Below are 25,643 nucleotides of genomic sequence, written 5' to 3'. Positions count from 1 at the left end.
CACCCATTGTTAGCTTATTCTTCACAGTGACCTCAATAGACAAATTCTGGATGAGTTACTTTTCAGTTGCTATGACAAACAGACACCATGACCAAGGCAACTTATAAAAGAAATCATTTAATTGGGCTTATGCTATGGTTTCACAGCATTAGAGTCCATGATAGCAGAACAAAGACATAGCAGTAGGAACAGCTGAGGTTTCACATCATAAACAGCAAGCAAGAACTAGCAAAAGAGTATGGGAATGGCATGGTGCTGGAGCAATAGCCAAGAGTTTACATCCTTTTGGGGGTGGGAGGTTGAGACAGGGTCTTATTCTAGCTCTAGCTGTCCTGGAACTATGTAGACCAGGCTGGCCTTTAACTCACAGAATTCCATCTCCCTCTGTCTCCTGAGTGCTGGGATTAAAGGCTTGCACCACCATAGGTAGCTGGCAATCTTACATCCTTATCCATAGGGTAGAGAGAGAGAGAGCTAACTGGCATTGGTGTGGGCTTTTAAAGCCTAAACTCCTGCCTCTGTTGACACCTCCAACAAGGCCATACCTCCTCAACCTTTCCAAACAATTCCACCAACTACAGAGCAGGCATTCAAACACATGAGCCTGTGGGGCCATTTTCATTCAAACCACTGTTTTTACAAAGTGATATGTTGGTCTATAAATACTGAGCAGGCATTTGAACCTGGGCAATTTTGAGTCCAGACAAACATTCAAGCAGCTTGTATTTTGAAAGCAAGAGCAAAATACTATAGAGTGCCTGGATTTGTAGTGCTGGCACTACACCTGACCACGCCTAGCAGCTCCTTTTTTCTTTAAGATTTTTATTTATCATGTACACAGTGTTCTGTCTACATGTCAGAAGAGGGCACCAGATCTCTTATAGATAGTTGTGAGCCACCAAGTGGTTGACTGAGAATTGAACTCAGCACCTTGGAAGAATAGCCAGTGTTCTTAACCTCTGAGACATCTGTACATCCCCCAGCATCTCCTCTTTTGTAACGAGGTAGCAGAAGTCATGCCTGTCTCACAGGTTGGATTGAACACTCTGGTGAGCACTTGTACAGTACTTAGAATATTGCCTGGCACACAGGGAGCACTGTGTATGGTAAGAATGTATTCATGCTTACAGCCATATAGAATGTTAGCTATTAAGATTGGATCTTGTAACCAGTACCTTGTTAAGTGAATTAAGTGAAATTCCCCCAAAGTAAATTTATAAGGAAAGCATATGTTGTGATACACACAACTGTAAGCCCTAAGCCAGCTCTCTATACATACAGGCTCAACTCCTAAAATTTCAGACAGAAGTAATTGCTAATTTGTTTTCATGGCTCTTCTCTTACTATGGTAATACAGTTCTTCATTTTCTGTTAATGTATTCTAGTTAACATTATTTGTAGCACTAGTTTATGTGTGTGAGGTTTTATTAAGGTAAATATTAATTTCAAAAGACTCCACTGAACATTAATACATGTTTTTATTTATCAATAGCAATTATATTCCAGAAGTGAGAATCATGTCAATCCCCAACCTTCGCTACATGAAGGTTAGTACTGCACTTATTGACACACAGACTTGATAAGTCAGTGGCCTTTGCACATCTGTATGTGGGTGGCTATGTGTGTAGAATAGGATCCTGGAAAGAAGGCGCAGGGCAAGGACAATGTGAAATGATAAAGACATTGAGACTTTGTTTCTTTAAACTGGGATTCTTGCCAACAACATGTTGGATGTGTAAGAAACAGGCTGCACATTCTGTAAAGTTAGAAACATGGGAAAAGAAATATGATGATACTGGATACCATAGGAAGTTTTTTCTTGTTGCCAGTAGGAACTTTTCTATTGATTTAGATGTATGAATCAGTACCAGGAGTCCATAGGTTCTTCTGTACCATAGCCCTTCTTCTATGGGGTCCTCTTCTATGCACCGATGAGCAGCAGCCTCTCTGGCTCTTTGCCTTCATGCTGCTCATGGAAAGATTTACAACATCTTTTTATATTACCAATCTTTAGCATAGCAAATGGCCATAGTATCAGGTTTTGGAAGTTTTAAAGGTTTTATAGTCTTGATGTGTCACTTTCCCCCCCCGCCCCCGCCCTTGGAATTTGTTTGGCTAGCCTATGGCCACAATATTTTATTTAGGGCTTTGTCTTGTTCCTTCATTGCCTAAGCAGCAACCAGAGTGGAACAAGAGCTGCAAACTTTCAAACTATTTTAGATAATAAATCTTTCTTGGAGTTTCCAGGTCTAGTAACTAGAAATCGCTCCTCAGCTGCATTAGTAAGATAGGGACCCCAGAGCGTATGTCACTAACACAGACACAAAACAATCAGTAAACACTTAGGCTGCTCTGCTGTAGAGAAGCAGGAAGTGCTATTGCTCTAGAGAAATGGGGAGTGATTTTGTGAAACATTTGTGTGACACCCAAGAACGTAGACCTTAGTGGGAATATGACACATCTGAGAGATGCTTTTATGTTCTCCAGGAGAGCCAGGTCCTCCTGACTCTTACTAATCCAGTGGAGAACCTCACCCATGTGACTTTGTTGGAGTGCGAAGAGGGGGACCCTGACAATATCAACAGCACTGCTAAGGTAAGGGCATTTGTCTTACACCTCACATTGCCTGCTGTCATTGGATGTGGCTTAAAAGATCCCACACTGTCATTTCTATATGTGATCCAGTGTCCTGATTCTACATACTAATTTTATCTTGTCTACAAACACCCAGCCACTGCCTATCCAACCTCATTGTTCTCACTGGGCCCCAGCAAGGAGACCTGCCTGACCTCACTCTCTTTAGTACACATCATCTCAGCGGGTCACCTGTGTTGCCACCAGGCCATTCTTCCTGCATTAGCTGCTCAGCCGCTGATCATGCAAACTCTCTCACTTCAGGATGAAGTCCACCTTTTTTGGCAAGCTCCTTGACAATGACTGCTTTCTGTTCTTCAGTATGACCTTCCTCCAGATCCTCAAGCTTAGCATTTTGTATATGTTGCTGTAGTGATGGCTGCACCAATAGGTGTGACTGCGTCTGCTGGGGAGCTACATTACTGCTTGTTTTCACCTAAGCTCCTCTTTCCTGCTCTCTCTCCCTAGTGCGCACACCCTTTCTGTTCAGTTTAACACGCATTCGTGAGGGCTCATGAAGTGTCATCTCCTTTTAGTTAGAAGCAGATGTCTCTTCCACATTCCCGTTACTTACTGCTCTACTCACATAGAGTACAACTAGCAGTGGCTAAATATTAATGTGATTTTGACTGACTAAATGAAATGTGGCTTTGTTTTATATTTTGCTACTCAGAAGTTGGTGGACTTTTTACTTTTATATATGTGTGTTTATTTGAATATGCATACACTGTGTGCTCGTGGACACATGCTGCTGGAGGAGCGAATCAGTTCTCTTAGATTGTTGGGTGTGGTAGCAAGCACTTTGACCCACTGAGCCATCCTCCCAGTCGAGTTGATGGAGATCTTAAGAGAACTTTATGTAGTCCTGACTCATAATTCAGTGTGATACTCATACAGCCATTTGTAGAAGGATGCTTGTATCTCTAGCTGTTCAAAGAATGTCACTAGAGAATTCCCTAGTGGGACCCACCTTTTGTCTTCTAGTCTTCTAATATTTAAATTATTTCACTCACTAGCATCAACTTCAGAAAGAGATGACACATGTCTGTACATCTCTTTTTTTTTAAATGACACTAAGAAGTAGGTGTAGTTGGGCTAAAAACATAAAAGTCTGGGGTGTGGATGCTGCCTTGATCACAGCCTAATGTGCTGCTGTATCTCCACAGCATCACTGCTGCACTGCAGCTGTACTTAGGAATGTGACTGACAGTTTGTGTTGGTCTCTGAGGTATCAAGGTGTGGACCAGAATATTTATGCTCCACAAGGGTAAATATAAATACACCCAGAGTTCAGTGTCAGAAAGTCTTTGTGTTTACAAGGGGAAAAACGAATAAAGTATTTCAAATATACTAGGAATTATTTAAAATAATATAGCAAAGGGCATATGCACTCTTCTCCCCTTTAGAAGTAACACATCAAAATAAGGGGGGAAAATGCATTGCAGCCTTGTGCCATTGACCTGGTTCAATTCCCTTCAGTAAGCTATACTAGTTAGTTACTTCTCTTAATGCTGCAGCAAAACAACATACAGCTAGCAACAAAAAAGTCCTGATAAGGCGGCTCATTTTGCCTGGCAGTTGGATGGTGCAGTCCACCACTGCAGGAATCATGATGTCCAGTCTCAGGTCAGTTGTTCACGGTGTATCTTTGAGTCAGTAATAGCAGAGAGATGAATGATGGTGCTCAGCTTACCTTCTTTTTTATCAGTCCAGGAGCTCAGGCCATAGAATGGTACACTACAGTTAGGGTAGGTCTTCCCACCCTACTCAGACCAATCTAGAAAATCACCCACAGCCATGCCAGTAGGCTGTCTATCAGGTAAGCATTAGCCATCCCGTGGCCCCCATGAAAGTGAGTACTCACTTGACTTGTCATTTCCATTCTATTTTAGGCCAACTAAGTTCCTCAGCAGTGTTTTAAGACTCCGTAAGGAGTATACATGTGTTCTGATGCTCACCTCTGTCTAGAAGGTGCTGCTGCAGCCCATCTCTTCTGAAGCAGGCTCCTCTTTTGCTCTCAGGTGGTGGTGCCTCCCAAGGAGCTCATCCTAGCTGGCAAGGATGCAGCAGCAGAGTATGATGAACTGGCAGAGCCCCAGGACTTTCAGGATGACCCTGAGTAAGTGACTTTTCCGTGATCTCAGACCACAGTCAGCTGATCCAGGAGTCTGGATTCATTCATTTGTGTTGCTGTGATCAGCTATCCAACAGGAACAGCTTAAGGAAGGAAAGGTTATTTGGCTTCATTTTCAGAGGGACTTTAGTTCAAGAGGTAGGAGAAGCTTCACCTATGCCTTTGACAGGGGGCCATGAGGCCACAAGCATCATGTGGTGCAGAGAAAGCTGGAAACAGCTAGAGTAGAAATGGCAGATAACCTTTAGATGTGTGCCTTTGTCTGAGCTGCTTCCTCCAGCTGGGCCCCACTGCCTCCCATCTCTGTTGCCTTGGAAGAGTACCACATGCTAGGGACTGAACATTAAAGACATGAAAGGTCAGAGTCAGACCTTAAAAATGCTCACTTATGTGTTTTCTTGCCTGGGTTTAAAAAAATTATTTTCCTTTCTATTTATGAAATGGTTAATGAGAAGAGATGCAGTGATGGCTCAGCAGTTAAGAATTTCCTCTGCTCTTCAGAGGACCCATGTTTAATTGCCAGCACCCACATGGTAGCTCACAACCATCTTTAACTCCAGTTCCAGTGGCTCAGATGCCCTCTTCTGGCCTCTGCATGCACCAGGCATGGTGATGCACAGACTTACATGCAAGCAAAACCTCCATACATGTTAAAGAAAACAAAAGGCAGGTGGATCTTTGTAAATCTGAGGCCAGCCTGGTCTATAAGGCTTTTTTCTGAAGAAACTCCTCTCTCCTGGTCAGCAGGATGATGGTCACAGCTGAGTTTCCCATTGTACCCTGAAATGACTGGGAGACTGTTGATTCCATTGACTTCTAATCTGCCTAATATTGTGCTTCTCTTTTCTTAGCATTGTAGCTTTCAGAAAAGCCAACAAAGTAGGCATCTTCATCAAAGTCACCCCACAGCGTGAGGAAGGCGAAGTGACCGTGTGCTTCAAGATGAAACATGATTTTAAAAACCTGGCTGCCCCCATCCGCCCTATGGAAGAAAGTGACCAGGGCACAGAGGTCATCTGGCTCACTCAGCATGTGGAACTGAGCTTTGGCCCTCTTCTTCCTTAAAGCACAGTCACCTGGTGGGCAGATCCCACCCATAGCTGTGTCACCACAACTCTAACAGTGTGGAAGCTTCTGCTTCTTTAGACATGTTTATAAAGATGTACCCATCACTACGAATCCTGTTCCTAGGAGTGGAGGACAGGCCAGACTTGGGAGCACAGGGTAACTGCTGTTCCGCTTGGTCTCTCTCTTGACACCAGTAAGCCTGTGTCTCCCTCACTGAGCCCTGCACATTAACAACATAACTCCATCTCAGTAAAAGGGGTGGCTCTTCCTTGGAAGGGCATTAGATTTATGCCTTGAGAAACGTGCTGTGTACCTGTCACAATTTGACAGAAAAAAAACAGGATGGTAATCCAGAGCAGACCTGTTCTGTGTGCCCCAGCGTTGGTCTCAGTGTTACAGCCGCTTTCTGCATTCCATTGAGGATAACCCAGTAATCGTCACCCTTCACTTGAAATGGCTCTAACTATGCCATTGATTTCCATTTGACAGAGCAGTAGGAGTGTCACAGTGACTTTAACTTTACGATGACTTTATGGTGACCATAAATGTCACTTTCTTAAGGCACTGCATTTATCTCTTCTAAAAGAATACAGTATACCTGTCAGTTGCTTGTCATTTTCCTCAGTAGTATATAGGACTTATAAGAATTTGAGTTGCAAGTAATCACATGTCATGAAATTTCATTTGTTTTAATATTACCACAATACCCAGGGGCTAACTCTCTCACAAGGAGACAGCCTTAATGTATCTCACTATCTCCCCTTCTCTACTCTGTTTGTTTGTTTTCCATTTCTCTTTTCAGTTAGGTTCCCTCCATGTAACTGACTGGCCTGGAACTCCATGTATAGACCAAGCTAACCTTGAACTCACCTGCTAGAATGAAAGACACTTGCCACCATGCCCAGCTCTGTTCTGTTCTGTAATTCAAGGAATTGTTCTGTCATTGGAAGTTTTAGAGCAGAGACAGTTTGAGTGGACACTTTACAGCATGACTTCTGGGATATAGAAAACATTTAGCATGATCCAAACCAATGTTCTTTCTACTAAGTTGAAGGAAAAATTAACTACCAGTCTCTTAAATTCAAAATTGGACAAATTAAAAGAACTTTTCCCTTCATGGCTATAAGCATGCTGTGTCAAGCAAGACCTTTTTGATTGTAAGCCACAGCAGTTCAGCAATTAGCCAGGATGCTAGCCTAACCCCAGGCATGCATTTTTCTCAAATACTAACATTGACTTGCAAACCTTAATTTCTCTGTTTTCTAAAACAAGAGTTGACAGAGTAGACCAGCTGCACCGCTTTTCCTTAAAGTATTCCTAGCACTCTGCCAACAGACATTGGAAGGAAAAGTTCCTGTTTACCAATCTTGCTTTGTTTTTCATCCTAAGTCTGTAGGGGGTTTTGTTTTGTTTTTTAAGGGATATATAATCTGGACTACAAATAGAAAATAGTCATTCTTCCCCTTAAGAGAAATAATTTGGGAAGCTACTGAAAGACACTATGTTAAGACCAAGCCAATTTTACAAAACAATATTCCCACAGATATATAAATTACAGTATAAGAAGAAAATTCTGATCTCTGATATGGGAATAGTAAGTAATGTTTAGCCTCTTAGAAGCTGGAGCAGAGAGTTGGGTAATTACAAGTTTCAGCCTACAGAAAGTGATTTTCTGTCACTCCACAAAACCTCAAGTTAGAGCCTACTGTGAGACCTACCCAGAGGGTGGAGTTATCAAAGTGCAGTGCAGACGGCTTTGTGTGTCCACACATTGGGGAAATAGGCACAGTTGTCTGTATACCTTCATTCCTTAGAAAAATGTTGAAGTAACAGGTCTCTTTACTCCTGGGTGATACAGAAACACACACACACAAAACTTTTCAACATAAAATTTTAAGAAGTCAACTTACAAATAATAGCTGTTAGCTATTTCAAGGTAAGTTTAGTGCAAGCTGGTCTTGTGTTCTTAGGAAAGGGTCAGCACCTGCAGCTGGTGAGTTAGGAATTGTGTCGGTTGCCCTTATTAGATCAGGTGCAGGGTTTTTATTACTAGTCAGTGTGCACCAAGAAACAAGAGTCAGGTGTCCTTAGCACTTGAAACTGCTATTTGGAATTTAAAGCTAAGTTACTTTGGGTTCGTGAGTTGATTCACACTCCCAATATTTTCTTTTGTCCCAAGTATGTGTTGTAGGTATACTGCACTAACTGCCCGTGTATCTTTGTAATAAGCATCCTTCTTGGTCCCTTTGGGGAATGAGAGGCACTCCTTGACTTATGAATAACAGGTTTCTGATTTGCCTTATTGCTTAATGTAGTGAAATAAAGAAACAATGCTTGAGTGTGTCTTCTGTTTGATTTCACAAGTACTGGTTAGAAGCTGCACAGCTCAGAATCTAAAGGTCAGTTGCAGATGAGACTCAGTGGTTTGTGCCCTTCCATTTCTCTCTCTCTCTCTCTCTCTCTCTCTCTCTCTCTCTCTCTCTCTCTCTCTCTCTCTCTCTCTCTCAATTGTTTTCATCTGGGGGAACAGGCCAGAAGAGGGCAGCTAAAGTGTATGTGTATTTTATATCCTATCTACTACCTTAAGCTGCTAACCTTCAAGTATGAAACAGCCCAGTGGACAAAAGGATTAACTTCCTAAATGTGTTTACTATCTAGTACCTTCGTAAACCTGCTGAGCTAAGAGAGCCCTGCCTTCTTAAAGCTAAATATAAGGAATTCCTTTGTTCTGCAGGTGGCTGTTGGTTCTGTCCCAAGTTCCTGGGCCAGCATCATTAAAGGGTCTGATAGCCTGAAATAAGTTATTTGAAATGTTCCAGTTCCTATAGTTGCTACCCATGCAGTGCCCCTTCACCTGTGCCCACAGTTGTTCTGTTACTGTGGATGAACTGCTTGTTACCCATTCTTGGATATCAGATCATCAGTCCTCTCACCTGCCCTTTCTGTCAGCATATGCATATGAGCTCTGCTCAAAGTCTCAACACCTACAGTCAGTCCTCGATGGTGATAAGAACCTGCCTGGTGTAACAGTCACCACCTCTATCGGGCTTCCTCTCAGAACCTTTGCGTTTGCTGCTCCTTGCTTGGAAAGTTCTCAGAGCTAACCATGGCCCATACTCTCACAGTGGGTCTTTGCTCACTTGTTGCCATCATGTAGTTCCCTGACTGCCTACTTAGTACCCACTGCCTTCTAAACACATTTCATATGTTCCCTTGCTGCATCCCCACTCCCATCAAGTAACCAACAGACTATAATGTTCCTTTTCTGCCTTACCACCCCAGAAGCATTAAGGCAGGAGGTATTTTTATACTTGAAGTTTGACAAATAGTAGACCTCCCTAGCTTTGCTAAAATGTGTATGGGTGTTTTGCTGCATGTATGTCTTTACACATGTGTGCAGTGCCTATGAAGACCAAAAGAATGTGTCAGACCCCCTAGAAATGGAGTTACACTGACTTGCCATGTGGGTGCTGGGAATCAGCTCTGAGGGAGCAGCCTTAGCTCTTAAGGAAAGAGCTGTCACTCTAGCCCCCTTTTTGTCACTTTGTATACTATCAGGTGTTTTTGCCGAATGTTTTGTGCTTTCTTTTAGTGTCTTCTCAATTTAAACATCCTTTCCTCTGCATGTCAGGTTTACTTCTCTCCCACCATTTCTGCTATTTCTCTACTTCCCTAGCACTGGCCATGTCCAATCTATTCTCTCAGCTCTGAACTTTTCCTCTGGATGTTCTATCTACAATAAAAACCTTCCCCCAAATAATGGAGTGGCCATTTTGATTGTTTCTTTACCCTCACCTACACATTGGTCATCTGTATCTTCTTCACTCCATTTAAAGAGAAGTCTAGCTCAGACTCCAACACTCAGGCAATTGCATTTCAGCCGTGTGTCATATATGATCTTTTTCTATAAACAAACTGAAAAGATGGGTCCAAAGTAAGAGTCCTGGCTGCTCTTCCATAAGATATGTGTTCAAGTCCCAGCACCCACATGACAGTCCACAGCTGTCAGGTCTAAATACTGGTGGTTATACAAAGCCAGCATTCCTCAGGAGTTTGTGAAGCCTGTTGCCCTCTACCAAAGGAGTCATGTCCTAATCACTGGCAGAAGGGACAAGTGGCTATCTGTGGTGCATATTTTCATACCAAAGTGCATGCTGGTATGCTTCAGACTCCCTCAGTATATCTGTTACACATGTTAGAGTCCATGCTGGCTCTTCTCACCTGCCTGTTACCCTACACTTCTCTAGCTCATGGGCTCCTCTCCCCCTTGGTACGCATTTCTCCTTATAAACGTGCTATTTCAGCTATGTACGTTCTTGGTCCTCTCTTTGTCTTCCTCTCTTGTTTGCCCCCTCCCATGGCCAAATACAGTGTAAAGGCTAGTACTTTCAGTCTACTACTTTCTCTGTGCTTTGGACTCTTTCCAGATGTCTCTGGCTGTTCTCTCCATATCTACAATTAAAACCTGTTTAACCCTACCTTGGAGCAGTCATGTTTATACAACAACCATGTGAAATTCCAGTTTTACGGGAACTGTCACCCTCTTCTGACCTCCATGGGCACTGCACACATGGTGCAGACATGCATGCAGGCAAAACATTCATATACATAAAAAAATGAATAAATGTTAGAGCTCAACATCCAGGTCATGCCTAAAAGTTAGCATTCTACACTTCCCCCTCCTTCTTTTGAATTCCAATACAATGTTTTGAATTCTATCATTGTGTGTGTCTGTGTGTTGTTGTTTTGTTTTGTTTAAGACAAGCTCTTACTATGTAGCTTTGGTGATCCTGGAACTCACTATGGAGACCAAGCTGGCCTTGAAGTCAAAGAGACATGCCTGCCTCTTCCTCCTTGGCTCTGGGATTATAGATATCTGCCACTATGCCTGGCCTGTATTTGTTTTTAAGTCTACATATAGGCATATGATACCAATTCTTCATTTGTAGAAGTTATAGAAAGGTTTATCTTATTTTAATTAAAATGAATTGATTCTGAAGCTTTTCCCTATGATGTGTAAGAGTGTTAACCCCTACTCGAAAACACAGTGGAGGCTGGGAGTTCAAGGCCAGCCTAGTCTACAGAGTGAGTTCCAGGACAGCCAGGACTACACAAAGAAACCCTGTCTTAAAAAAGCAAAACAATGAAAAAAAAAAGAAAAACAAAAAAAAAAATAAAAAACAGTGGAGGGTCTAGGGAAATTGCTCAGCAGTTACAAATGTGTACTGCTGTTGCAAAAGACCTAAGTTAGATTCCCAGAATCCACACTGCATTGCTTACAACGACCTGGCCACAGGGGGATCATGTCACTGGCCTTTGTGAGCACCTACACTCATGCACACATATCCACACAAAGATACAATAACTTAAAATTTTTAAATTTTAAAATGACTTTTAAAAAATCAAAATTGTGGTGGTGGTGCACATTTTTTACTCCTAGTACTCAGGAGACAGAGGCAGGCCAATCTCTGAGTTCGAGGCCAGCCTGGTCTACAGAGTGAATTCCAGGACAGCCAGAGCTGCACAGAGAAACCCTGTCTTGAGAAATAAATCAGATGTTCTTGGGTCAGAGCTGAAGTGACAGGGTAGTCCAACATTCTGGACTCTGAGAAGGGACATAATTCTCTGAGAAGACAAGAGGACATGCAGTGTATTTGTTCCTTTTCTAGCACTGTTAAAACACCATGTTTTATCACTGATAAAATACCATGAACAAGACAACTTATAAAAGAAAGTGTTTAACTGGACTTACAGTTCCAGAGGGTTACAGTCTAGAACAAAGGCACAGAAATAGCTGAGAGCTCAAATCCCAAAATGCAAACAGGAGGCAAGAGAGTTCACCAGAGATTTTGAAGCCTCAAAGCCTTCTTCTACCCCATGATATACCTTCTCTAAAAAGGCCATACCACCTAATCATTCCCTAACAGTTCAACCAACTGGGGACCAAGTAGGAAACATGGTTCTTATACAAACCACCACATGTGGCAGAAATGAACAGGAGGGAGGAAATGAGCCAAAATAGTAAAGGATTACCATCTCCAGTCTCGGTTTTCCTCGACCGGTCATCAGCTTGGTGGCCAGCCTCACCAAGCACAAAAAGTCAATCAGCCAAGTAGTTGAATTGATGTTTAAAATAGTTTCCTCAAAAATTAATCAAAAGGAAATGTGCTGGAAATTGTGGAAGCTTTCACCTGGAATCTCGAGGTCCTAAACCCTCAGGAGGCAGAGGTAGGCATATCTTTATGAGTTTGAGGCCAGCCTGGTCTACAAGAGTCCAGGCCAGCCAGACCTGTTACACAGAGAAACTCTGTCTCGAAAGGAAAACAAAACAAAACAAAAAACTAGCCAGAAAGGAGCAGGGAGAAAGGCAGAGGGCAGTGGAAGAGGGAATAATTGAAAACAAAAACAAACAAACAAAAACCCAAAACCTTAATCCATTTTCACCTCAATTTCCTTTTCTATAAAAGAGCAACCAACATCCTTGCCATAATGGTAGGGTGGCAATATAAAATAAAGCATGTCTGGTTAAGTGTGATTTCCTGGTAATGAATCCGCCTCTAGCACAAGAATGCCCAACATTTATACCAAAGTGATTCGCTGTCTTCTGCGGTAAACTTACTAGACATTTTGTACTTTTGTGTGCTAAATATGACAACGGAAGAGCCACCGGGAACAGGAGAGCCACAAGTATCAGCGCCCAGCCTCGACCAACCGCGTTCCGACTCCAGCCTGGGGCCACTCCGGGTTTCTTGAGTCTTCGGCAGCCAGGCTGCACGCAAAGAAGCGGGGCGGAACCGCCGCGCTCTGACGCGAGGCCACGCCCCGCAGCTGCCCCGGCGCACAGATAAGACGTAGCGCGGCGCCGGCCCGGGGCCTGTCGGGATTGTGGCGGTCGGTCTCCCGAATCGGAAGCCAACGCTGCCGCGGGACTCCTGATATGGCGACCTCTCTGGGTTCCAACACCTACAACAGGCAGAACTGGGAGGACGCGGTGAGTGAGCGCCGGAGGAGGAGGCGAGGACGGCGAGGCCGGACGGGATGGGGAGGCCATACCCCGGGTTGCGGCGGGATCGGCCAGAACCGAGCTGCGGCCTAGCTCGGTTGGGTAGCCGGGGGAGAGCGAGCCCTCGTGCGGCGGATCCCAGGACCAGGGCTGTCCACCCGGCGACTCCACACTTCCCAGATGCTTTCTTTTTTTTTCCGCCTGCCGGAAGTGCAGACAGCGCCCCTTCCCGCGCCGTGGCCAGTGCCGGATCTGGGGCTCCTGTCCGTTTTGCACCCTTCCCCGCCCCAGGAGAGTGACTGAAGGAACAGGGTCTTAGGGACTTGATCATCAACCAGATTCCCGTTTTCTCTCCAGGACTTCCCTATTCTGTGTCAGACGTGTCTTGGAGAAAACCCTTATATACGAATGGTGAGTGCTTTTCTGTGCAGCGGGAGTTAACTACCCTATATTGTGGTCCTTGCACGCTGATTGTAAAGAGTTTCTCTTAGCCCTTTGAAGAATTTATGCTCATATTTCTAACCCAAAGCGCAGAACGACTTGCAAAGTACTGCCGTACCTATTACCTCTCCTAGACACTGAGCAATATAGGAGCTGTAACATAACAGCTAATACTTGTTGACCGTCTAACTTAGAAAGTAGGTTTGCCGACGGTAGAGTATTTCTTCATGTAGCACCACTTCCTGGCTCCTAGTCATGTACCTTTCAGCCACTGCACCTTGTAGTCTCTCTAGTTTAAGGTACACTGTGTCCTTTCCAAAAAGGGTAAAGCATCAGCGCATGGGAGCCCTGAGCAGTTAGCTTCGGCACAAACTGTAGAAAGACTTGGCTGTGGTTATCATTCTGCTTGATTTGGGGACTGAGGAAACCGTTAGGAATTTGGGGTTTCATACCAAAATAATTTAATATCCATCCTATTAGTTAACACATATCTCACGACCTGTGGTGGTGGCACATGCCTTTAATCCCAGCAGTCCAGAGGCAGAGGCAAGCAGATCTCTGAGTTCAAGGCCTACAGATTGAGTTCCAGGGCAGCCAAGGCTACCCAGAGAAATCCTGACTTGAAAAATCAAAGATAAATAAAGGGTTAAGTTGCATATCTACCTTCTAACGTAAAAATAATAGTTCTTATACTGACACAATTTTTTATTTATAGACATAATTGGTTATAAAAACAAATATTCCTAAACCACCCATGAGTGGTGATGCTCCGCTTTAAAACCAGCATTTAGGCAAGTATATCTCTGAGTTCAAAGCCATTCTAGTCTGCAGATGAAGTTTCTAGGCAGTCAGGGCAATGTAGTACCATTTGTCTTTTCCCTAAAGCACACAGTTCTTCCCCACTGTCTACCTTCTCCACACTGGTGACCTGGAAAACTACAGTGCAGAAAAGCTGCCAACCATACTTCAGGAGTCGATGCTTTGGAAAGCATTCCAGGTTCAAGTGCTGCCATCTCCAGTCTTGGTTTTCCTAAACCAGTCATCAGCTTGGTGGCCAGCCTCACCAAGCACAAAAAGTCAATCAGCCAAGTAGTTGAATTGATGTTTAAAATAGTTCCCTCAAAAATTAATCAAAAGGAAATGTGCTGGAAATTGTGGAAGCTTTCACCTGGAAAACAAAGTAACCCTTGAAATGGCTATATCCCAGAACAGATTTTTTTTTTAATTAAATGTTTTGGGTTAGTGTACAAAGTTATGAATTTCATTTTTGGTATTTGTGCTATGTTTTCAGTTATTCCCTCTTCCACTGCCCTCTTCCTTTCTCCCTGCTCCTTTCTGGCTAGTTTTTTTGTTTTGTTTTGTTTTTTCCTTTCGAGACAGAGTTTCTCTGTGTAACAGCTCTGGCTGTCCTGGACTCTTGTAGACCAGGCTCATGAAGATATGCCTACCTCTGCCTCCTGTGTGTTAGAACTAAAGGTATTTGCTACCATGCCCCGCTTATCCTTCCTCTAATAACACCTCTTTTACTATCCCCCCCACACACACACATACACACACTCCTCCATCCTACTCAGGGGATCCCTTTTCTAAGTTCATGATTTGCATACACACACAAGCACAGTTTGAAATGTAGGTTCCACATGTAAGAGAAAAAATATAGCACTTCCATTAAGAATTTTAGTTCTTGAGAGCCAGAAGTAAATCTAAGAGTTGTAGCTCTGGGAAGACTTGGTGTTAGGTCCAGATTAAGAGAATCTGTCCTTGTTGGAATATATCTGTCTTAATTTCATTTCTCTTGCTGTGGTAGAATGCCCTGACAAAAATAACTTAGGAGAACAGGAGTTTATTTGACTTAGAGTTCAGGGGTACACTCCATCAATGTGGGGCAGTCACGGCAACAGGAACTTGAAGTAGCTGCTTAAATCACATCTGAATCAAGAGCAGAGAAGGAATGTTTGTGTGCTTGCTAGGGCGCCCCTTCTTCGCTTACAGATTCCAGGGTCCCAACTCTCAGGCTGGATCTTCCCACATTAACTGAAGAAACCAACATAAGCCCACAGACATCCCCACAAGCTGATGTGGTTTGCACAGCCCATCATTGATACTCTCTTCCATGGTGACAATTGGATCTAACATTCACAGTAGCCCTTATCGTACACCAAACAAAAGATGATTAAGGTTTGGTTTCATTATCTTTATTTACAATGCCAGGGATCTCCAAACACATACCATGTTTTGTACTTGGCGGTGTGAGGGAACAGATATGTGGGTTGGTTTCGTTTGTTTTTCTGTCTGTTCTCGCTGCTGTAATTCCAGTTTTTTTTATTTCAGACCAAAGAAAAATACGGAAAAGAATGTAAAGTAAGTATATCTATTTAAAAAGAAACTATTTCAGCTGGGCAGTGGTGGCGCACACCTGGAATCCCAGCACTTGGGAGGCAGAGGCAGGAAGATTTCTGTGAGTTTGAGGCCAGCCAGGTCTACAAAGTGAGTCCAGGACAGCCAGGGCTACCCAGAAAAACCCTGTCTCAATAACAAAAAAAGTAACTATTTAATTTTCTTTATCCTTTTTCTTCCCTTTATTCTACCAAACTGGCTTTGAGCTTACTAAGTCTTGAGGTCCCTTATTCAAAGTCCGTGCTCACAGCTTTCATATATCATTGATATACCCAGTGACTGACAACTAGTATGGGACACAAGGGCCCTCCTAATGTAGATTCATAAACCATTGTCTAGATCTGAACTGAGCGCTGTGAGTTTGTGCCATGTGTTGTATGGCTACGTAAAGGAGCATTGCAGCTGAGGAGGATTATGTCTTTCACAATATTCTCAAAGAGATAGTTCCTGCTTCTCTTTCCTTGGTCCCTACCAAGAAGATCAAGAGTCAGGTTTTAATGTTGTTCACCTCGGGTGGGAGGATTTTGGCCTTCTGAATATTTATTTCTGTGCTGTGTAAGCTTTTTAACTGCTAGAAAAGAGAAAGTAAGTAGACTTGAGGGTTGGTTGGCATATAGACTAGATGTTTGCTAAGGTCAACTCTCCATACTTATTAAGTCTGGAGTGAGGCCAGGTTAGGAGCATTAACATAACTCTGTCTGTTCAGATCTGTGCCAGGCCATTCACAGTGTTTCGCTGGTGCCCTGGGGTCCGCATGCGCTTCAAGAAGACTGAAGTGTGCCAAACCTGTAGTAAATTGAAGAATGTTTGCCAGACCTGCTTGTTAGACCTAGAATATGGTATGTTTGCCACATTCACTAGATGTGAAAGTGTACAGGTACCCTAAACAACTGATCAGCCCATTGTCTTCCATTTCTCCCTGTCTCTGATCACATTAGAATGTCTGTTCCTGCGTTTCCCAGGAGTAAAGTCACAGCTGCTCTGAGTTAGTCCTCCTGAGTAATAGGAACTTTAGAAGCTATTGGGAAGATATCAGAACTGGCCTACACCTCCATCTCTATAGCCAGTTGGAATAAAAGGCATTGCTCCTGTGATAGGCCTTTTTGCCTGGATTTTTTTCTTGATCTAAAACCTTCCCCGGTAGAAGTTCCCAAGCAGAAGTTTCTGGGCTAATTATGCTGTGGACTTTTGTTTTAACCATACTATTGGACCAGGCTGATAGTATTTCAGAACACCTGCTTCTGGGTTTTTTGTTTTGTTTTGTTTTTGATTTCTTTTTAATGTAATAATGTTTTCCTTTTGGAAAAAGTAATTTACCAGCAAGGGAAAGTGAGAGAGTTCATGCTACATGTTGTTTAATATTATTCATATATTTGTTAGGAGCATCAGGCCTGAAATACAGTGACCCTAGATAAAATTGGCTATCCATAAGAACTTAAGACCAATCTAACAATAAACCGTTGTGTTAAATGAGTTTTAAATAAATGGTGTTAAAGCTGGATACATTATTAGCTTAATTTGGCCATGGCTAAAGTCTGTTCTTTGAAACGATTTTCTATAACTTCACCTATTCACTTCACCAAATTCCATGAGAACAAAGGAATTTGGACAATTTCTTAGGGTGCTCTGAAGCAGTTGTTAGCCTGATGATGCTGAGCAGTTTGATATAAAATACTGTAAACGGTCACCAAGTAGGTTGATCATCTGTTTATTTTAAAGATTTATTTTTGTCTTTAATTACATGTGTATGTGGGGCTGAGGCGCACATGTGAGTGCAGGGCAAAGTCTAGAAGAGTGTGTGGGATCCTCTGGAGCTGGAGTTAGAGGAGCCACCGTGCATGGCTGTAGAGAACTGCACTCTGGTCCTCTGCAACAGAGTATCGCTCTCAGCCACTGGGCCATCTCTCAAGCCCCCACAAGTAGGAAAGAGCAGGGAAGGACGGTGTTGTAGTTTATGTACATAGTCAGCATGAATATGTTGTCAAATCTGTCTGAGGTTTTTATTCCTCCGTTCCTTTGTTCCAGGCCTGCCTATCCAGGTTCGTGATGCAGGATTGTCATTTAAAGATGACATGCCCAAATCGGATGTCAACAAAGAATATTACACACAAAATATGGAAAGAGAAGTATGTTTTTTATTTTTATTAAAATCTAATTATATCACATCCTCTCACCAGCTCCTTCTTGCAACCTCCTGAGTCCATTTAATGTGGTGGCTTGTATATATATGATTTCAAGGCTGACCATTTTATATTGGATAACCAGTTAGGGGACTCATCCCTAGGAGAGACTAATTTTCTCTCAGTTCTTATTAGTTGCCTGTAGATTTTTGTCTAAGGATGGGACCCATGAGATTTCCCCTTTTTGAATTAGTATATCTATTGATCATGGTTTTGTTTAGGCAGCTATATTGTTGAGATATCATGGTTGTAACTTCCTGTCATTTCTTGGAAACAATTCACACAGACTTCCTGGTCCTCGGCCCACACTCTTTTTTTCTTATTTATTTATTTATACATTATTCTGCCTGCAAACCAGAAGAAGGCACTAGACTCAGTATAGATGGTTATGAGCCACCATGTGGTTGCTGGGAATTGAACTCAGGACCTTGGGAAGAACAAGCAGTGTTCTTAACCTCTGAGCCATCTCTCCAGTCCCCCCTTGGCCCACATTCTTGATGCCATTGTCTGGGAGGATATGTGTATATGTGGCGCTGGGAATTGAATCCAGGGCCTTGTAATTGATGTAGTTTTGTATTTGATAAAAATCCTAATGAATTGATAGCCTATCAAGTTATCTTCTTCATGCAGATTTCTAACTCTGATGGAACACGACCAGTTGGCATGCTGGGAAAAGCTACATCCACCAGTGACATGCTACTCAAATTGGCCCGGACCACACCATACTACAAAAGGAATCGGCCCCACATTTGTTCCTTCTGGGTGAAAGGAGAGTGTAAGAGAGGAGAGGAGTGTCCATACAGGTAAGAACTGATCCTCGCTTTCTTTTCTTCTTCTTTTTTTTTTTTTAATTGAGACAGGGTTTTTGTGTAGGCTTGGCTGGTCTCAAACTCACAGAGATCCCCCTACCTCTGCCTCCCCAAATGATGGGCTTGCATGCTACCATGCCAGGCTGAGCGTCACTTTCTGCATTTGCTTTCAGACTACTCAGTAGTGGGAGACTCTAGCTTAAACTCATTCTTGAACATCTAAAGCTCTTACGGTCTATTTGCATGTAGAGTATCTCTTGTCATAAAACTATTATAATTTAGCCTGGCTAAATTATACTTTCTACCCCAACTAAGCGTTGAGACTTGCTATGTTATATAATGTGCAGGCTAACCATGAAATTTCTAAGGTGATTCAGTGTTACCATTTAAATGGCTTGAATAGTAAAATATAGCTGAAGTCAAAACAAGACCAGTCTCCTGAGGGCTACTTTTCTTTCAACCAGAACTGCCAAGCATCAGCTTTAGGGTCCAGCTAACTTGTTAACTGTAGTACCACCCCCGAAATGTATGCCTTTTTTTCTGAGGTGAAGTCCATCGCTTTAGTCAGATTCTATTACAGCAGTCTCAGTGGGTTACCTAGAACATTAGGAAGGCTTTATGTGGTTTAGGACTCCCTTGGTATTTGTTCTGTTTAATAACTGTTTTTGTGTGGGCGTGGTTTCTAATTTGAAAGACATTCCAGGGACTTTATCGTGTAGCTACTGTAGAATCGTAACTTTTCCCTTTGTTTCACCTTTGTGCATTTTCTGTTTGTGAATCTCAGACATGAGAAGCCTACCGATCCAGATGACCCCCTTGCTGATCAGAATATAAAAGACCGGTACTATGGAATTAATGACCCTGTGGCCGATAAGCTTCTAAAGCGGGCTTCGACCATGCCTCGTCTAGACCCACCAGAGGATAAGACGATCACCACACTGTATGTGGGTGGTCTGGGAGACACCATTACTGAAACAGATCTCAGGTTTGTGGCCATCATTTCAGAACTCTTTTTGCTCGTAATGTCTTACAATAAATAATTTGCAAAAAAAGAAAAAACTACCAAGCATGAGAAAGCTTGTTTTTCTTTAGCCTATCATTGATACAAATAGTGATTCAAGGTTTCATAAAATTCTTTTCTGTGTGTGTTTTTTGTTTGTTTGTTTGTTTTTTGTTTTTTTGAGACAGGGTTTCTCTGTAGTCCTGGCTGTCCTGGATCTGACTCTGTAGACCAGGCTGGCTTCAACTCAGATCTGCCTCCTCTGCCTTCTAAGTGCTGGGACTAACGCCTTGCACTCCCACTGCCACGCAGCTATAGAATGTTTTTGTTTTGTTTTGTTTTATGATGCCAGAGTAGTTGTATTTCTCAAGAGTTTTTTTCAACTTTGTGTAAGAAAATAGTAGCTGTGTATGTTGTATGATTAATATTATAGCCTTGAGCAAGTAGCTGCAAGTTCCCAAAGAGACCATAGGCATTAGATTCTCCTAGAGTTGGAGTTACAGGTGGTTGTGAGTCCCTGGACATGGTGCTGGAAATCAAACCTATTTGCAAACAGCATGTGCTCTTAACCTCTGGGGGGTGTCTTTTCTTTTTACTCCCTTTTTTGTTTTTTGATATGTTGTTTCCTACAGCTCAGGCTAGACTGCAGAACTTTGAGAAACTTAAAACACCTGATCCTCTTGCCTCTGCCTAGTATGGGATTATAGGTATGAGTCACCGAGCCTGAGTTGGGTTTTTTTTGTTTTTGCTTCAGTGATCATTTTTTTCAAGACAGGGTTTCTCTGTGTGGCCTTGGCTGTATCACTTTGTAGACCAGACTGGCCTTCAACTCACAGAGATCCGCCTGCCTCTGCCTCCCTGAGTGCTGGGATTACAAGCATGCGCAACCACACCCACCCAGCTGACTTGTTTTGGTTGATATTTATTTACTTCTTTGTTTCTTCCTTTCTTTATTCATTCATTCATTTTTGGTTGTTTTGAGACAGGGTCTTGTTGTGTAGCTTATACTGTCCTGAAACTTAAGATCTTTCCCTCTCTTGTACTAGGATCTGTGCGTTGGCCATCACACCTGGCTTTCTTCTTTACCTTCCACTTTCTTCCTTCTTTCAGTTTTAAGCATTTTTAAGTTCATTTGTATTTTATATTTATTTTTCCAGTGCTAGGAATTGAACCCAGGGCCTCACGCTTACTAGGCAGGTGTGTTCTGACATTGAGCCACTCAGTCCTCAACCCTTAAACATTTTTTGAAGCATTCCTTGTTCATTCTTACCTGGGCATGGTACTATTTGCTCGAAGCCCCAGCTGAGGCTGGAAGACCACTTGAGCCCCTAAGTTCAAAACTAACCTGTATACCACACCAAGGCTTAGTCGCAAATGAAAATGGTCTTGGCTCGTGGACCATAAAAGCTGTAGTTTGCCAGTGCCTTATACTAGGGTTAAGAAATTATGGCTCGTAAGTAATCATTAAAGTCCCTTCCCTGCTTCACAGGAAAAATCCCGAGATACATGAGAACTTTGGCCTAATTTTCCTTTATTTTCTCCAATAAGCAACACCTGCAGTCGGGTAAGGTGTGAGGAAAACTTAAAGACAGGCATTTGTATATCCATGGGGCCCACCTGTCTAGTGATGACTCAGAACAAAGTTGAGCCCATTTCCATTTTCCAAGGCACCATCTGAGTTGCTAACCTGTTTTCTTTGTCCTGTGTTCCTTCAGAAATCACTTCTACCAGTTCGGAGAGATCCGCACGATCACTGTTGTGCAGAGGCAGCAGTGTGCCTTCATCCAGTTTGCCACCAGACAGGCTGCTGAGGTGGCGGCAGAGAAGTCCTTTAACAAGCTGATCGTGAATGGCCGCAGACTGAATGTGAAATGGGGAAGGTACAAACAAAACTCTTCTAAACTGGCTTCATCTGGGGATTGAAAGCTTTGGGTACACAGGTTTGGCAGCACCTTTAAAAATCTTTAGATCCCCTGGGACTGGCGTTACAGATGGTTATGAGCCACCATGTGGTGCTGGGAATTGAGCCAATCCCTCTGAAAGGTCACCCAGTGCTCTTAACCACTGACCCATCCCTCCAGTCCCTTCTTTTGTATTTTTTAATATTTGATTTCTATGTCATCTTGCTTTAGAACTATATTCAAGGTCTTGCTCTAATAACCTGTTCCTTTGAAGTTCTTTTTTTTTGTTTGTTTTGATTTTTTTTTTGGGCGGGGGGGAGTGTTTTGCCAACCATTATAAGCCAAGCATAATGCCAGGTTGCCAGAGGTAGATATTGAGAGCTTACACTTGAATTAGACCTAGATTCTCAGCTCAGAAGCTGAGTGCTGGAGAGTGAGGGAGAGACTAAAACAGAAGAATGTCTGTTTTAAGTTTGAATTGACTGCTTAAGAGAGAGGGAAATGCCCTAAAATTTTTTTCTGTCTTTCCTTCACCCCCACTTTGGTGTTTGAAATGGTTTCTCTGTGTAGACCTAGCCATCTTGGAACTCACTTTATAGACCAGGCTGGTCTTGAATTCACAGAGATCCACCTGCCTCTGCCTCCTGAGTGCTGGGATTAAAGGCATTTTCCACCTCCCAGCTAAAAATGCTCTAAATTTCAAAGGGGACTCTGTCTCCATCTTGGAAGCAGAGAGGAGGGAGCAGGCTGACATCAGCTCCCTTGGTGGAATGCTTCCTGTGTGCCAAGCACTTGCTGCACACATGAATGTGATCTTCTCTGGCAATGACGGTGGTTTGGGTTTGGGTGGTTTGGTTTGGTTTGGTTTGGTTTTGAGATAGGTTATCTCTGTGTTGTCCTGGAACTCGCTGTGTAGACTAGGCTGGCCTACTCACACAGATCTGCCTGCCTTTGTCTCCCAAGTGCTGGGTTTAAAGACATGCACTGCCAAGTCTTGCCAATGACACTAGTTTTGAACCCAGACCCTTCCGCCTTCAAAAACCTTCCCTTTTAGCCACTTTACACTTTGATGACTGTGGGAAAAGAATGTTTGCGAAAAAGGGAAAGAGGGACGGAACTCCATTTTACTGGGAATGAGTTAATGATGGTGTAGGAGAAGGTTGGACACAGTGCTGATGGCCTGTGCATGTCTGTCCCTAGATCCCAAGCAGCCAGAGGAAAAGAAAAAGAGAAGGATGGAACCACAGACTCTGGGATCAAGCTGGAGCCTGTACCAGGACTGCCTGGAGGTAAGTGCAGACTTCCTGCTGATGTCAGAAGCTGGGGTTCTCTGTTAGAAGATACCAGGCTTGACTTTGTCATCTGTGCAGCAAGCCCCAGATAGACGCAGTGGAAATGTGGTGTTGGTTGTCTTCCCTTCTGAGTGTCTATGTTTCCTCTCCAGCTCTGCCTCCCCCTCCTGCAGCAGAAGAGGAGGCATCTGCCAACTATTTCAACTTGCCCCCAAGTGGTCCTCCAGCAGTGGTGAACATTGCCCTGCCCCCACCCCCTGGAATCGCCCCACCCCCACCCCCAGGTAACTGCCTTCTTTCTACCTGGCCCAGAGAAGTCCTTGTGAAAGTCCTGCACCTCCAGATGAGTCTGAGGCACCTAGGTCTATCTGAGGATAGGTAACATAGGGTAGGAGATACTGGGTGACAGCCATCTGCCACCAGTCTGTTCCTTATAAATTTCATCCTAACTGATGCACTGTTACCTGTCCACAGCAAGGATGGGAATCAGTAAACCAGTATTTCCATTAGAAAAACCTTACTACAAAGAGTTGGTTATAGACTTGAGTTACATTTTGGCTTACATTCTTTTATCATGTCAGTAACCACTAATAAACAGTTCAAGCACTAGCACCGTTGCGAACGGTCAAGACAGTGTGAACGATGTAGGAAATAGTGGGTGGCTAGTTTTCCTTTGTTAATGGGCCTGTATCTTTGAAGAAAATCTTTGCATTCTGAAAGCAAGCATTGAGAAAGGATCTCAACATCAGCCTGGTTTCTTTCTGGTCTCCAACATCCTGATTGATTCCTGTTTTGTAGGATTTGCTGTGTTTAATAAGTAGCAGCAGACAGTCAGGTAGCATACTAATGGGTGCATGAGTGTGGAGTTTTTTGGACTGAGGGGAAAAAAAAACAAGGAATAAATCAGGTCCTATGCTCTGACATTTACTTAACACTTATATCAGCCTTAATTTACGTGTAGGTGGTTTTGATCTTAGAAGGATTCAGAGTTTTGGAAGGTTGTCAAGGTAACTGCAAGCCTAATTTGTTCTCTTCCACATCAGGTTTTGGACCACATATGTTCCACCCAATGGGACCGCCCCCTCCTTTCATGAGGGCTCCAGGACCAATCCACTACCCTTCTCAGGACCCTCAGAGAATGGGAGCTCATGCTGGAAAACACAGCAGCCCCTAGCACTGCGTCAGCACTCAGGGGCTCTGAGGAGGAAAGGGCGCTCTAAAATCCCAGTAAGTGAATCCTGGGATAAGTATAATTTCCCTTGCTTTGTAGTTTCCATGGTAGCTGAATGTGTTCAGATGTGGGAGAGAACACAGCTATGCTTCCCCACAAGTATTCAGAGGTTTGGTGGGCCTAAAACAAGCTGCCGTGAACACAGCTGCTTACCGCTCTAGCAGTGCTGGACAGCCTTATGTCTGTTCCCTTCCCACTTTCTGGGGAGCACACACGCACATGGGTGAACCGAAATAACTAACAGAGTTACCAACCCCATGTGTTTATTTTGGATCTTTTTGGGCGGGAGGTAAAAATTGACCTGCGGTTTGAAAAAAAACCTTTTGACCATTTTTATGTCTATTTGGTATTTTCTTTTATATCATCTAAAAAAATTAGTACTAATCATTGTAGTGGCGTAAATGTGATTTAACTAATTTGAAGTCACACTCTTCAGAGAGACAAGCAGAGACCAGAACCCAGCACAGCCGATACTTTCTTTGCATTTAAAACTTCATATGTTACTAAAGGAGTCAACTGATAATTTTACTTCACACTGTCGGGGAAAAGACAAAAGTGAAAACTTGCTTTTTATTCCTGTTGGATGGGAACCCAAATTTTATGGCACTGCATATCATTGATGAAACCTAGTGCCTGAGATGAAATGGTTTTTACGAACTTCCTGTGAAACACTTTAACAAACTGAAAGGAAGAGCCTTGGAGTACGCTTGACTGGAAGACTGGCCACCTTCAGCTGGAACTGGATCTTCATTCAGCATTCACCTGTGTGTCTTCAGCGGCTCATCATTCGCTGCCTCTGGGCAGCAGACTCTCTGTTCAGTCTTAGGATGTTTGGATTTAACTGAATTGTAGATGGTAAGGGAAATTTGATGTTGTATTGTATTTTTTGTTTTTAAATAATTAAAACGGGTCAATTTTCCAAATGTTCCTGGATTTCTATTTCTTTTACCCTTTGCTATTGAACAGGAGATAGGTGACAGAAACAAGTGATGTACATGTGAAGTTTTTCCAATCTTTGGATTGGATTTTTTTGCTGTCTGGGAATGGGTATGTGGTTTGAGGTAAAATCTTCATATGTAGCTCAGGTTAGTCTTAGAAGCCCTGTGAGCACTGGGATTATAATTTTTTTTTTTCATTCCATGATGGTAAAAATACTAAAACTTTATAGTACTAAGAAGTCGGTATGCAGATAGGAAGCTCAACATGGTGACACATGCCTTAATCCCAGCACTCAGCAGGCAGAGGCAGGTAGATCTCTATGAGTTTGAGTTCAGTCAGGGCTACATAGTGAGACCTGTCTTTAGAAAAAAGAAAAGAAATAGCATTTATCGAGAGTCATCTGTGGCTTTTGATGAATGGTAACTTCACGTGTCATTCTTACACAAACCATTGTAAAGAAAACAGCAAAATCTAAAATGTTTGATGCCATTTTCTTTTTAATCTAAAATCTGTACTGCAGCGTTCACATGTGTAGCTTGGAAAACAAGAATTAGACGGTTCCCTCTTTCTCAGTCATCCAGGTCCCCAGCCAACTGGGTAGCACCACCTCATTA

General features: G+C 43.0%; 2 protein-coding genes and 1 long non-coding RNA gene across 4 annotated transcripts in view; 2 read left to right on the top strand and 1 right to left on the bottom strand.

The window, feature by feature from the left end:
* Positions 1-8,174, top strand: part of Dctn4 (dynactin subunit 4) — a 28,578-nt gene extending 20,404 nt beyond the window's left edge. For both annotated transcript variants that reach the window (XM_021633666.2, XM_021633665.2), the window contains 4 exons: positions 1,493-1,547; positions 2,488-2,595; positions 4,656-4,753; positions 5,620-8,174. In XM_021633666.2, the coding sequence (XP_021489341.1) occupies positions 1,493-1,547; positions 2,488-2,595; positions 4,656-4,753; positions 5,620-5,833 (475 nt within the window). In that variant the 3' untranslated portion in view covers positions 5,834-8,174. The remainder of the gene's footprint in view (positions 1-1,492; positions 1,548-2,487; positions 2,596-4,655; positions 4,754-5,619) is intronic.
* On the bottom strand, positions 102-12,656 carry LOC132652298 (uncharacterized). Its single transcript, XR_009589790.1, has 3 exons — positions 12,456-12,656; positions 4,593-4,851; positions 102-1,966 (listed from the first exon to the last, which is right to left on the bottom strand). It is a non-coding gene; the product is annotated as an uncharacterized LOC132652298 (long non-coding RNA).
* A 15-nt stretch (positions 12,657-12,671) lies between these two features.
* Positions 12,672-25,013, top strand: Rbm22 (RNA binding motif protein 22). The gene is made up of 11 exons (XM_021633667.2): positions 12,672-12,827; positions 13,197-13,250; positions 15,612-15,641; positions 16,384-16,516; positions 17,703-17,803; positions 18,488-18,660; positions 19,451-19,651; positions 21,382-21,546; positions 22,768-22,856; positions 23,012-23,143; positions 23,903-25,013. Exons 1-11 carry the CDS (start codon positions 12,774-12,776, stop codon positions 24,031-24,033), a joined length of 1,263 nt encoding a protein of 420 aa, XP_021489342.1. The 5' UTR covers positions 12,672-12,773; the 3' UTR covers positions 24,034-25,013.
* The last annotated feature ends 630 nt before the right edge of the window (positions 25,014-25,643 follow it).

Source organism: Meriones unguiculatus, chromosome 2 (genome assembly GCF_030254825.1).
Source record: "Meriones unguiculatus strain TT.TT164.6M chromosome 2, Bangor_MerUng_6.1, whole genome shotgun sequence".
Classification (NCBI taxonomy): domain Eukaryota; kingdom Metazoa; phylum Chordata; class Mammalia; order Rodentia; family Muridae; genus Meriones; species Meriones unguiculatus.
The sequence above is the reverse complement of the archived record's forward strand: the minus strand, read 5'-3'. Positions and strand labels throughout refer to the sequence as shown.

What these genes read in the sequence shown, in the direction of transcription:
- Rbm22 (XM_021633667.2), top strand. Translation starts at nt 12,774, where the DNA reads ATGGCGACCTCTCTGGGTTCCAACACCTACAACAGGCAGAACTGGGAG. An exon ending in ATTACTGAAACAGATCTCAG is followed by an intron (nt 19,652 to 21,381) that starts GTTTGTGGCCAT and finishes GTGTTCCTTCAG; the next exon opens with AAATCACTTCTACCAGTTCG. An exon ending in CGCCCCACCCCCACCCCCAG is followed by an intron (nt 23,144 to 23,902) that starts GTAACTGCCTTC and finishes CTTCCACATCAG; the next exon opens with GTTTTGGACCACATATGTTC.